Source organism: Elephantulus edwardii, unplaced genomic scaffold, assembly GCF_000299155.1.
Source record: "Elephantulus edwardii isolate Elephantulus edwardi_28Jun2011 unplaced genomic scaffold, EleEdw1.0 scaffold00358, whole genome shotgun sequence".
Taxonomy (NCBI): Eukaryota; Metazoa; Chordata; class Mammalia; order Macroscelidea; family Macroscelididae; genus Elephantulus; species Elephantulus edwardii.
Genome location: NW_006400108.1, coordinates 851,431 through 864,205, shown reverse-complemented (window position 1 = coordinate 864,205; position 12,775 = coordinate 851,431). Strand labels below are relative to the sequence as shown.

The 12,775-nt window shown below is 38.4% G+C and overlaps 1 protein-coding gene across 1 annotated transcript in view; it reads left to right on the top strand.

Moving 5' to 3' along the window:
- Nucleotides 1-539: 539 nt before the first annotated feature.
- The window catches only part of GLI3 (GLI family zinc finger 3), a 435,743-nt gene continuing 423,507 nt past the window's right edge, over nucleotides 540-12,775 (top strand). The window contains exon 1 of the mRNA XM_006902022.1: nucleotides 540-663. Coding sequence (XP_006902084.1) covers nucleotides 540-663 — 124 coding nt within the window. The remainder of the gene's footprint in view (nucleotides 664-12,775) is intronic.

Sequence of the window (12,775 nt, the reverse complement as noted above, 5' to 3'; positions counted from 1 at the left end):
CAGATTACATATGCTCAGTAGGAATTTGGAGAAAGTTCTACAGAGTGAACACTTCCCTCTCTTGTTTTAAATTTGTACTTGTAGGTAGACGTGGACTCAGCAAACAGAAGAAACCATCAATCAGCCACTGCTGCCCAGTGAGTTTGACTTATGGTGACCTTGTGTATTACTTCACTTGGTTTTCTTGGTGTTCATCTTAAAGGAAGCAGATTGTGCCAAGCCTTTCTTGCTGGGTTCCATAGAGTTTGAATTGGCCAGCCTTTAGGTTAGCAGGTGAGGACAGATTGCTTGCTATCCCTGAGGCACATCAAAATAGGACCAGCTTGTGAATAAGACTTTTAGGCATTTTTGCAAGCAAACCATAGAGAAGGGTCTTCCACGTTGTGAATTACCAGGACCCTAGGTTCACCTTCAGGTGGCAAGTATAGTGGGCTTTGGAGAATGAATTTGTTTTACTCTGATATGGTTTGGAGTTAACAGTGCTGTTGTTTCATTCAGGCATTACCTGGAGAAGAGAGCTGAAGTAATGAAAAGAGAATATGGAGGCCCAGTCCCACAGTTCCACGACCACTGAGAAGAAGAAAGTTGAGAATTCTATTGTGAAATGCTCCTCTCGAACAGATGTCAGTGAGAAGGCAGTCGCCTCCAGCACCACCTCCAATGGTGAGCCACTGTGGGCTTTCCCAGTAGCCCAGCCTCCACTCATTTGTTGTGTTCTCCACATTCCTTGTGAATTCAGCATTTGCACCTGGACCAGTGTTTGCTCTATGAGAAGCTGAAGAAAGCCAATGGGGGTAGAGGTTGAGAAGTTGTAGGGTGGGCAGGCCTTAGTAATCCTTGTTTTGGCACCCAGAGTCCTCATTTTCATCCAAATTTTCTAATTTGAGATGTAAATGTGATAGGTTATTTATTATGGAAAGTTCCTGTTTTGGCATTTTGGAAATCATCTTGATTAGTTTGGCAGGAGTTCAACATGTTTTGCATTTCACCATGGAAAATCTATACTAGTCAGAATAATTAGTTATTACAAAAGGCACAAAAGTTGCCTTGTCAAAATTAGTGTCAGGATCTGCTCCCTGCCCCATTTTAAGTAGGTCTACTCTATAGGATTTCAAAACTGATTAACAGTTGATACTCAAAGTAATCCGGTATCACAGGGGTAGGTTTTGTTTTTGCTCGTCTATAAAAATGTAATTCATTTCGCTGTGTTCAGGGGTAACCAGCCTTAAAACTACTGTTTCTACATTTTATGTTTTAAAATGTTACACACAGTGTTGAGAAGTATTTGAGTTTAAGCATGGAACATTGCAAAGAAATTCAAGCACCTCCTCTTTTCAAAATAGACTGAATCGGTTAATGGCACCCTTTGCTCCCTTTCCCCTGTGCTGGTCCATAGCAGTGGACCATTAGTGGTTAGTTTGTCTTTTGCAGATGTCACAGTCATTCCTGGCCTCTCTGAATTTTCCTCTACTTTTCCCTGTGCCCTTAGGAAGAACAAGTCAGCCAGCTCTCTCAGGTCCTGGGTTCTGTCTGTTTATGCACACTCATTAGCATTAGCCAACCTGCTACCTCCCTCCTGGTGGGCTTATATTTTATTTATTCCAGGAATGAATTGGCCCTCGTTGATTTACAATTTTTAACATACCATTAGATCGTCAGACTGCTTTGGAAGGTTAACTATAGTCTAGATCTCCATAAGACTTAGAGTAAGGACGAATACACAGTAAAAAAGCCAGTACCTTCCAGGCCTAATTGTGGCTCTGGCTTGATCTGACACCTCTAAGGAGCCTGGACACTGCTCTCCTGCGCCATGGCCATGTCTGTGGAGACTGTGTGCCTGTCATCTGTACTCCTTTGCCTAATTTAATGAATATGTGTAGTTCGCTTTCCTAGAGGGAGGAGAGGGACTGTTGTTAAACCTACTGGCTAATGAATCCATTTTGAATTGGTCCTTAGGGAGATGTATTTATGCTTGAGAATTCTTCCCTTTATCAGTTAAAATAATGAACTTACTTTCATTAATAATTTTCAAATATCAGAAAATAATGAATTACAGAGAGATGAAAATATGTCTGTATCCCCCCTCACCCCCATTATTTGTAGTATTTAAACTAAGGACTGAAGCTTCTTTTAATTAAGAATATTTGCATTGTTTTTCTAGTGTATTGAGAGAGTCTTTTTTTTTCTCTGTAAAAAAAGGTTATTGTTTCTTTTAATCTTTTTCTCTTTTGAGCTTACAGTAGTTATTTTTTTTAGAAATAAAATAATTTGCAATTTAGGTTATTTGGTAATTATTCTAGTAAGTTTTTAGGGGTCAAATGCTGCATATTACACTTAGTGAAACATCAACTTTTGACTACTGTGTGTGTATGAGAGATTTGGAAGGAAAGAAAGGAAAAGAGGTTGAGAACGCTTGTAACTTGATAGAAGACAATGCTGTGCTGTGAGATACCTACAAAAGTGGTTATCCTGTTTATGAGTTTCAGTGGGAGAACACATTAGTGTTCTGTTCTTATGAACTGCTCTTATTTTTGTCACCACACCTAGGATGTACATTCAGGTTTTCTGAAGCTCCTACATACTTCTTGAGCCACTCTTTATGACTCTGTTTAAGGAGACTAAGAGCAGAGTTGTAATTGACCAGGTAATGGTGGCTAACAAATCACCAGTGAAAACTAACCAGAGGAGAAGCAGTGATTTATAAAAGTTGGTCTTACACTTTTAAGTAATCCCAGTTCTGTTTGCTAAACAAGACTCCATTAGCTCCAGACCCTGTTTCTTTGTCTTTTGAGCACATAGCTCCTCCTGTACATATATGGCCATGTGGAGCAGTAGCTCCTTGGTCAAGCTTAAACTTGTAGGTCCCAAGCTTGAATGATAGCTGTCCTCAAAGTCCTGGGCAAACTGACAATTTCATTTTTTGTTTCTTTTATTTCTTCTAAAAGATTTATTACTTTTTGTTTGGAGATAATATAAAGATCGACCAAATAAAAAGAAAAATGGAAATGGAAGTGGAAGTTTTAGTCTTGGATTGCAAATCTGCCTGGAAGATTCCAGGATAGCAAACAGATGAGGTGTAAACAGAAGGAAAATAGAAGCCGAGGAAATGAACCATTGCTTTGTGACTTAGATATCCTAAGTAAACAGTGGTAACAATTATAATGGCATTTTCTACACAGTGCCATACTCTGCTATATTTCAGGATGCTTTAATAAATTGAGAGTATCTAATTCCAGGACAGTACTAAAGAAAAGTGTGTTCGCTTGCTAGAACTGCAGAGCTACTTTTTTCTATCTGGTTCCAACACCTTCCTGCAGCATTTATCAGTGGTCACACGGAAAGGGTGTGTGGGCTTTGGTTGGTGAATTTTAAGAGATCTCTTGACTCCAGGCTCTCATAGATGGTACCCCATATGCATGCTGACTGGGAGCTGCCATTGCCACGGTCTGTCTCTTACTTAATGTTTAGGGTATGTAAAATCCCTACCAGTTACCATTTGCCTTCCAACTGACCATCTCTTAGAGGATCCGTGTATCTCAGAGTAGAACTGCCCTTCATAGGACTTTCAGTGGCTGATCTTTCAGAAGTAGATCATCAGGTCTTTTTCTCTAGAGTAACCTCTAGGTAGACAGGAACTTCCTGTCTTTTGGTTAGAAGTTTTAAGCCATTTTCTCCACCTAGGTCATTACGGAAAGGTTATTCACTAAAAGAAACAAATTTATTTGCATGCTTCTGATAGATTAATAATGATGGTGTCTGTTTCCAGGGCTTCTTTTGTGTGTTTTTGGGTTCCCCTCCAGCTCTGAAATTCAGTAATTTGTAACTGAATGATTAAAAACGAATGTAACATCAAGTAACACTCATTTTTGTCTCCTCTCTACAATTTTGTGGTTTAAATCAAAGAAACAAACAAAAAGTTTATTATTGGCACTTGTCTTGGTGACTTAATTAACTTTTCCAGGCCATTCTGTGCTGCAGTTTGTTCCTGATTGTAACCTTCCAGCCAAACCACGCACATTCCAATGCATGTCCTGACAGATCTGTTTCTTACTTTACTCAGCTGAGTGTCTGCTCCTCAAATAACATACGTACAGAATTTTATTAACACACACGCACACAACTAAAACGTAGGGGTCAGAGACCTTGAATAGCATTTAAATAAGCATGTCCTACTTAACACTGAAATTGAAAATGTTAGAAGAGGAAAACGTTACTCTGATTGTGTATGGTAAAGACATAACTAATTTTAATTTTGTAACATTTATGAGCCTATATCAACATAAAGTCTTAAGTAATCTCTACTTAAGACAACAACCTGTGTCTCATGTACTCATGGTTTAATTTTTGGCCTAAGTGTTATTTGGTAAATTTAAAGGAGATGATGCTTACTTAGTTTTCTCAATGTTTTTCTTACATGCATCTGAATTTTAAGTGAATGTTTTTGTATGTAACATAGCCATGGTGTCTTTCATATACAGAGTGTGCACTATGAAATTAATGATTGTATTATAGTGAATCTGTTTGCCTCTGGTGTGCATCCATTGCTTTCTGAATTTATATGATGATTTTAAATAAAAATGTTCTGATGAGATCTTCCCATATCTTTGAATTCTCATCCTGTAAAATTTCCTTTAGTCACTTGGCAAGTAACTGACTTACTAATTTTAAGGGTTTTGTCTCATGTTTCGCCTGTGGTGTTTTTGTTTTTTTTTTTTTAGTTTTTATTTTAAAGGAGTAATTTGATTTTCCTTATTAAACTACAACTCTGCTTTAAAAAAGAAGAAAGGAACTAATAATAAACATATGCAAGCTGTGGTCTTTGGAAACTTTTATCGAATCTGATAGTTATTGAGAACATACCTTAATGTGATAGAAAGCAGAAATGATTATTCTAATTATGATGCAATGTGACACCAAAGTTGATAGATTAATAATGGAGAGGGAATTCTGTTGATCATTTTGATTGTGTAAAGGAAAAAAGCCACACCAAAACCCACCCTTAAACGGGTTGGAGGGGGAGGGTTTGGGTCTCTTGTGCTTAAAAAAACCCAACAACAAACTTTGAGGTTTGTAAAAGCCAAGCATTGTGGTCTGCAAATATTTAAAGATAGACACTCCCCACCACTTCCCTTTAGCTTTTCATTATATCCTGGCTCTGGTTGGAGGTGTAAGGGTGAGTTTGTTGTGAATTCAGAATTCAATGATTATTACCCACCTATTATTAGCTTTTGCTTTCTTTGCCCTTATTTTAAAATGAATTCGTGTACTAATTCTGCTTAGAAATGAATAGGCTGATGGTTCTGATCATCCAGGTGACTTTGACTTTGTGTTAGGTTTCTTGACTCATTAGATGTTTAATCACTTTCTTCTATTTCTATTCACATTCTATTTCTTGGCACATGACAGAGGGACAGAAATGCCATTTTCTGATAAAGTGGATTTGAATGATAAGGTATTGTTTGGAGCACACTGAGGTTTGGGAATCTGGGAAACTTGAGTTGTGTTCTAGCAGTGCGAGAGAGTAACCTATGGGCAGATTAACTTCTTGGAGTCTCAGCTTCTTCATTTACTTAGTAAGATAATAATTAGATATACTTCTTAGAATCTGAAAGAAAATTAAATGAGGCAATTCTTGAAGGAGCTTAACATTAAGTACCCGATAGTAAGAACGTAGTGTCAGCCATTGTTATTAGGAAAACGCTTGATGAGTTAAATGTTTTGAATCCAAAACAAAAGGATTGTGCTTTCTTGCAAATACACAAGGATTTTGAAATTAAGGGAGAAGTATTTGGCAAAAGTAATTTTTAATTTACTGGGCTCGGATATCTGAAAAATAGTTCAAGATGTTTAAAAAACCCCAAATGTGACCAAGTTTGCACATCTTAAGTAAGAAAAGATGAATTTTTAAAAATTCCAAAGTTTTGTACCTTCCTTCCAAATGCCTTCTTATGCCAGACAAGGGAAAGATTATATTAAGAAAATTTATTTTTATTTCTTTAGCCTTGAAAACTAGTGTACTTATTAAGACTTAACTTTAGAAACAGCTTGTATGCATCTTTTTTTTCTAGAAATCTCTTTTTCTGATTCAACTGTTTCCCATTCATATGGTATTTTGTGTTGTACTGGAGTTTGATTTTATTTTTTCTTTTAAATTTTGTTGTTTTTTTTCCTTTCTTTTTCCTTTTTTTTTGTGTGTGTGTGTGTGTGTGTGTGTGTGTGTGTGTGTGCGCGCGCGCGCGCGCGTACTGTCAAATTGGATCTGATTGGTACAGGAGGAGATTGCCCCTCCTTCTCCAGCAGAGCATCTGGTGGATTTGAACTGCGTGCCTCTGGGATTGCAGGGCAATTTCTTGCCCCTAGACGACCAGAGCTCCACTTAGATTTTATTTTTTATAAAGAGCTTTCAAGTTTTCAAACTAACTGACAATGAATAGCCTGATTATAGTAAAAGCCATATTTCCTTGATCTCTAAATGTATTTCTGAGCCTCCTCCACGTAAAGAGAAAGCAATTTCCTCCCTAAACTCTGGCGACCACTGAACGCTCTATTTTGACTGTGTATATTGCCATGAATGTGGTCACCCAGGCTTGAAGCTATGCCATCATCTTTGACCCTCCTCTCTCTCCTACTTTCTTGGCCTGGCCACTGCTTAGTCCTTTCAGGCCTTCTTTTGTAATTACCTATGTATGTCCTTCATGCCATGCACACTGCCACTAGATATTGCTACCAGCTCTTGCCACCTTATTTGCTAGATAATTAAAATAACTTGCAATGTATTTGAATTTTATAAATAAACTAGTGTATAAAATTTTACATATATAAAACCTGCTAACCAGTCACCATGCTTCTGCTTTCTCTTATCATCCTTTCATATCATACCTACCCAAACTTTTGTAATGCCACTAGAATATTCTGTGGCTCCCAGCAACTTGGAAAGTTTAAATTTCGTCACTTAATAATTAGACATATCAGTATCTGACACTAGTTTTCCTGTTTGATGTATTTCAGCTGTAGATCCACTCTGTAACATTTGCTTTAGCTAAATTGGAGTTCTCTTTTTTATGGAGTGAGTGATCATCACTATATGTGTAAATTTTTCTCATCCTTTCTAGAATATCCCTGTGATTTTGTGTCCTTTTGTAAATTATTTAATACACTTTCACATTTTACCTAAACTTTTTGAAAGTATCTTTGGATTTCTCTCCCTCACCCTCCATTCCTCTAATTCAGTATTGTAGATAGATACTTGGTGAACTTGCAAAATACAGACTTGCCAGAATTTTCCTTGGGGCAGTGGAGGGGAGCCATGTATAACAGTTTTAGTGTGTGTATAAGATCAGTGACTGCAGTTAGATGCTAGAGTTTAATCCTAGCACTGCCTCTTAATTGCTATGTGATTTGGACTAATTAATTAACATCTCTGAACCTGATACAGTGAGTACTGAAAACTGCCAGCTGTTACTACTAGAATAGACAATTACAGATATAATTTGTCAGCACTTGATTCATTGACACATGTCATCGCACTTCTCTCAGTAGAAGATCATTTGTTAGTAACTTGAGAACTGCTAAAGTTTAAGTTGCTGGAGAGAATTAGAAGATGGTGGTGTTTGTACCATTAAGTCAGAACCAACTCCTTCCTAGCTGACCCTCCAGTGGGTTACCAGAGGAAGTAAATTGCACTCGAGAAGATTGCCCCTCTTTTTCCCGTGTTAGAAGGTATTGCTAATGGAAAATCCATAAAGTCCTCCTAGTCATCAGGTCCTTGCTTAACAGGATAGTAGGTGATGACATCTGGGATCAGAAGATAGTATTTCTGTCACTGGTGCTGAAATTGTCCATGTATAGGTTAATGAATCAGATCCTTTTAGGGGATCTGCTTCTCATTCATAAATAGACATTAGATTATTAGATGACATAAGTAATTTTGTACTGCCAAAAGAGAAGACTACCTTTTTGGTTTTTCTATGTAATTAGGTTTAGGTTTCTTCTCTGAGGTAACAGATTCTGGATGCTTAGGAATAAACCGCAGTCAGGAATAAACAGCAGTCCAATTTTGCCACAATTTTCTGAACTTGGGAGTAGGAAGATTGTACAGTGTGATGCATTCTGCTTGTGAGAAATTTCTTGTGGGTTACCTTGGGACCAAGTGGTGCAGATACTTGAAATTTCCAGAAGCATATTGATCAAATCAGAACCAGTGTAAGATCACGGAATAGGATGGTTATTGCAAGAAGAAAACTCCTCTGGGGAGATGGCTGGACAGCCTGTCAACTACCAGTCTTATCTAGGTAGGAGAAGGCTTGCTTTTCTGGACACCTTGCAGGTCTTAATACCAGTGGGTACCAAGCTGAGAGCACGGGGTGGAGGAGATGGGTTAGGGGTCCCAAGCAGAGAAGGAAGCAGGGTGTTGGTGGTTAAAAGAAAGACCTTTCCCTCCAACAATAAAACCCACTTGCCTGTTTTTATATGGATATAGTTCCAAATTACTTGTGCTTTAATTGATCTATTTTTAACTTATATGCAGTAAAATTTGCTTACTTGTGTCCAGTTCTATGAGTTTTGATAAATCCATTAAGTTGTGTAACCACCACCAGAGTCAAGATACAAACCAGTTCCATCATCATCATCACCCACATTTCAACTTGACTTAGCAGTGGACCTTGTCTGAGTCACCAGAAGTAATGAAAAGTCTTTGGACTGCAGTAGTTGGTTTGTATGCTTATTTTCAGTTAGTGATTTTTTTTTTCCAAAGGTCCTTTTAGCAGTACCTATTAAGCACTTTCCCTCTATTTAAATATCAACCTTATAGTATGCTCAAAATGTCCTTAAAACTTCCCAGAAATACCTAAATGAGTGCTTTTACTTCTTTGAATCTTTCTTTTCTTAAGTTGAATCATTGCAACAGTTCCTTCTTGGCCAATTTAAATATGACACTTTGTACTTGAAGCTATAAAGTGGCGCTATTAATAAAGGCTTTTTTTGTTATTGTTTTTGTTATTTTGGATTAATGTTAGAATCAGAATAAGTTAATGCAGCTATAACCTCGAGGAAGAAAATCAGAGGCTTTGTTTAAATTTCTTTTTTTTTTTCCTTTCACATCTTGGTTCTTTCCCTTTTACTTTTCTAAGTAGGAGTTTGTAACAGGTAGGGAAAATTTTTATGTGAAAGTTATTCCTAGTCTGACTTAGACAGCTGCTGGGCTTTCCTTTTTCGCTCCGTGTCTCTTTTTCTCCCCCCTCTCTTCCTTTGACTCTTTCCTCCTCTCAGTCTCTTTCTTGTTGCCCCCCCCTCCTTAGTTGTAGAAAGTTGAGTTCCATCCCAATTATTAAATCTTAGGAGACCATTCCCACATGGTTCCGTAAATGGTAGTCTCATCCTGCGTTCTTTCATCTCTTTCCCTGCTCTCTGGCTTGACAGTTGAAAAGGTCTGACTGTGCCACACAATGGTTTGATTGGTTTCTCTGGGGGAGACTTTTCCCTGCCTCATCATTCGCCAGGCAGGTGGACCAGAAAGTCCCTTGATTCTTTTGTTGCCTCTCAAAGTCCGAGGTCTTTGACTGAATAAATCCGCCGTCATGGGATAATTTGCTAAAAGGAGACTGAAAGATGTGAGAGAAAAGCTTCACTACTTGGGTGCTGCATTAATGAAATAACGGGGCCTTCGAGTTTGCAAGTGAAAAATCACCAGGAATGCAATGGGTGGGGACAGGCTCCTTTTATTTCCTATAATAAACTTTGAGTTCATGCGTTTAAAGTGTACCTCTACCTATGCTTCCCTGGGTCCCTTGCATATTTGCATTTGTACCCATGTTGAAGGGGACAGCCCTGTCCAGCTGAAAGCTGTTTGGGTCCTATGTCTAGTTAATCATTAGATTATTACTAGTGGATGGAAAGAATTCCATATGACAGAACTAAGGTTGAGTTAACACAGGACGAAAAGTAATTTACAGATAGGCTGTCCCCAGCCATCTTTGTAGCCCCTGATAAGGTTTCATTTCAGAATGGATAGGCGACATTTCCACTTACGGACCCATTCTGCGACACCTGTGATAACAGCTTCTGGATCCTAATTGAAATTGGTTTGAAAATGGATTTTCACTTTTCTCTGTCTGTGGAAAATATTGAATGGACTCAGAGCTGCCACAGAGAACTCTGGACCTTGGAAAATGGAGCAGGAAGCTAAGCTCATCATTCATAACAGTGTCGATGATATGACAGTTTTGTTATCTGTCTTATTAATGAAATCATTGATCACCTGATGAGGGAGATAATAAACTACATTCCACCACTGCTCACAAAGCTCAATTAGATTCAGATTACAAATAAGGAGGAGGCAAAAACAAACAACACTGAAGCTAAAGTAGTAAAGGGCAATTAAAACTTTTCATTCCCAGTGTGACTGTTTCATATTGTGACATTCCTAGTGAGTACTGTTCAAGTACTGGGATATTATAGAAACCAGTAGTTTCCACAAGTGCTTTCTTTTTGGTGATGGATCATGGTAGAGAAACTAGTATTTTCAGTAAAAACTCATTAAGTAACATTCAGAAACAGGAATGGGAGTTCTGAACTGCTGAGTGCTCTTTGCAATGGAGACATGGAACAGGAAGTCTACTGGCTTCTTGCTTCCTTCCCTGCATCCCACTGGACCATGATGAAGATATTGGGGCTTGTCCTGCATGTGTATGTTGGATGAAGAAAACCAAACTTTCGATTCATCACCTAAGTTCTTTGAAGGAATAAAAGTAGCTTATCGTCCCCTTTCCTTCTTAAGCTCTTCGGGAATCCTGGTAAGATGGGAATTAGGTCTGGCTTTAGGGAGGTGGCTCTATTGTTTGGTGTTGGGCTGCTCAGGAATGTATGCTCTGCTCCCCTGGAAGGGGCTAGGCTTTCCGGAGGGGAAGAGATGCTGACGACTTCTCCAGTTTCACAGTGAATTGTGTTCCAAGGTGTTTCGCCATTCTCTGTGCTCACAAGGATCAATCCAGTCCCATCTGAGCTTGAAAGAGGAGCTTGTGATCAAAGGCTCTAATGATGTCACTGATCTCTGGTGATTGATTAGGAACAGAAGTTCTGGAGAATTCCACTTGTCTGCCTTTCCTTATAATTTTAAATTCATTAGTGTCTACTACGAAGGTAGCTATTTCTTTATCAGCAATTTACAAAAGTGAATTATACAGAATTTTTATTTTACCTGTTGGTCTATCATTAGAGAATGTCTATCTTTAAATTTATTGAAAACATGATTGAATTTTATATAAGCAACTTTCTCTTCCTTTAGAGGAGCTAACAATTTAGAGCTGACAGCTTTGAATTTTATATAAGCAACTTTCTCTTCCTTTAGAGGAGCTAACAATTTAGAGCTGACAGCTGTATTTAATGTTGTTGGCTGCCTTGGGATGGCCTCCCTTTCTTGACTCACAGCTAGCCCAGACAGACACTGCAAAGAAATGGAATTTTCCATAGGAGTTGGGATCAGTATTTTGGAACTCTCCATATAAATTGGGACAAACATTTGGAAGCAGAAGACATTTACATGGTTTCCAAAGTAATTTAATAATGTATAAGTAATTGCCTGTTAGGTAGTCATTTTTACTTATTTTTTACCTGCATATTTTTTAAACATTTTATTTTTTATTGAATTATAGAATGTTTTTCATTTGTCTCACAATGATAATTCATCTCTGCCTGAGTAGTTGAGCATTTCATGCCAGAGGTGATGAGCCTTATGACTGGGAAAGATACAACTTTAAAAGAAATTTGAATGTAGGGGAGCTCTGGTGGCCTAGTGGCAAGGGGCTGCAACTACAATCCCAGAGGTGCACGGTTCGAATCCTCCAGATGCTTTGCCGGGGAAGGAGGGACAATCTCCTCCAGTACCAGTCAGATCTGATTTGACGGTACACACACAAAAAAATAGTAAAATAAAAAAAAATTTTAAAAAAAGAAATTTGAATGTAAGAGAGAGTGACAGAAATAGATCTCTTTTTGGAACATTGTTCCAGACTATATTGCAGTTCTTGGCGTAGGCACCTCTAGAGTGGGGATTGATTGCACCTTGGATGAAGAATTAAAGCTTCGGAAAGAATTCTTTGGAAGGCACTGCAACCCAAGAAAGAAAAGTTGAATGGAAACTGGAGAATGTAAATTACTATTAGAGTTAGTGACTTTTTATGGTTTGCTCTTGGTTGTCAAGGGCTACTGCTTCATGCTTGTTAGTGTCTCATTCTTTTCCTAGAAAATTTCGTTTTTGGGACTGCTCTCTGAGTATGACTGGTAAATATATTTGTAGTATAGGAGAAGTCTCTACAGAGAAGTTGCTCTGCACAGTTGAGTTAGAACTGACTCTTTGCTGACTTTCCAGCGGGTTTTCAGTGACTGTAAATAGCACAGGAGGAGTCTGCTCATATTCTCCTTCAGACTAGCTGGTGGATTTGAACTGCTGCCTTTGGGTGAGCACTGCAACTCATCACGATTAAGCCACCAGAAAAGATCATGCAGATACGGCTAGACAGTCATGCATCCTAAGCTTTAGTGGAGCTTAGAGACTTCTTGGACACAGACTATTTTTGTTTTACTACCAGCACCTGCTGCAGAGTGTCAAGGACTGCAGCCTGCAATATGGATTGAGGCTCAATGTCAAGAAGACAAAGATTCTCACCACTGGACCAATCGGATGGATGGTGAAGTGATTGAGATTGTACACAGCTTTAGTTTACTTGGCTCCATAGTCAACAGTTTTGGCACCAGCAGCCAGGAAATTAAAAGGCGC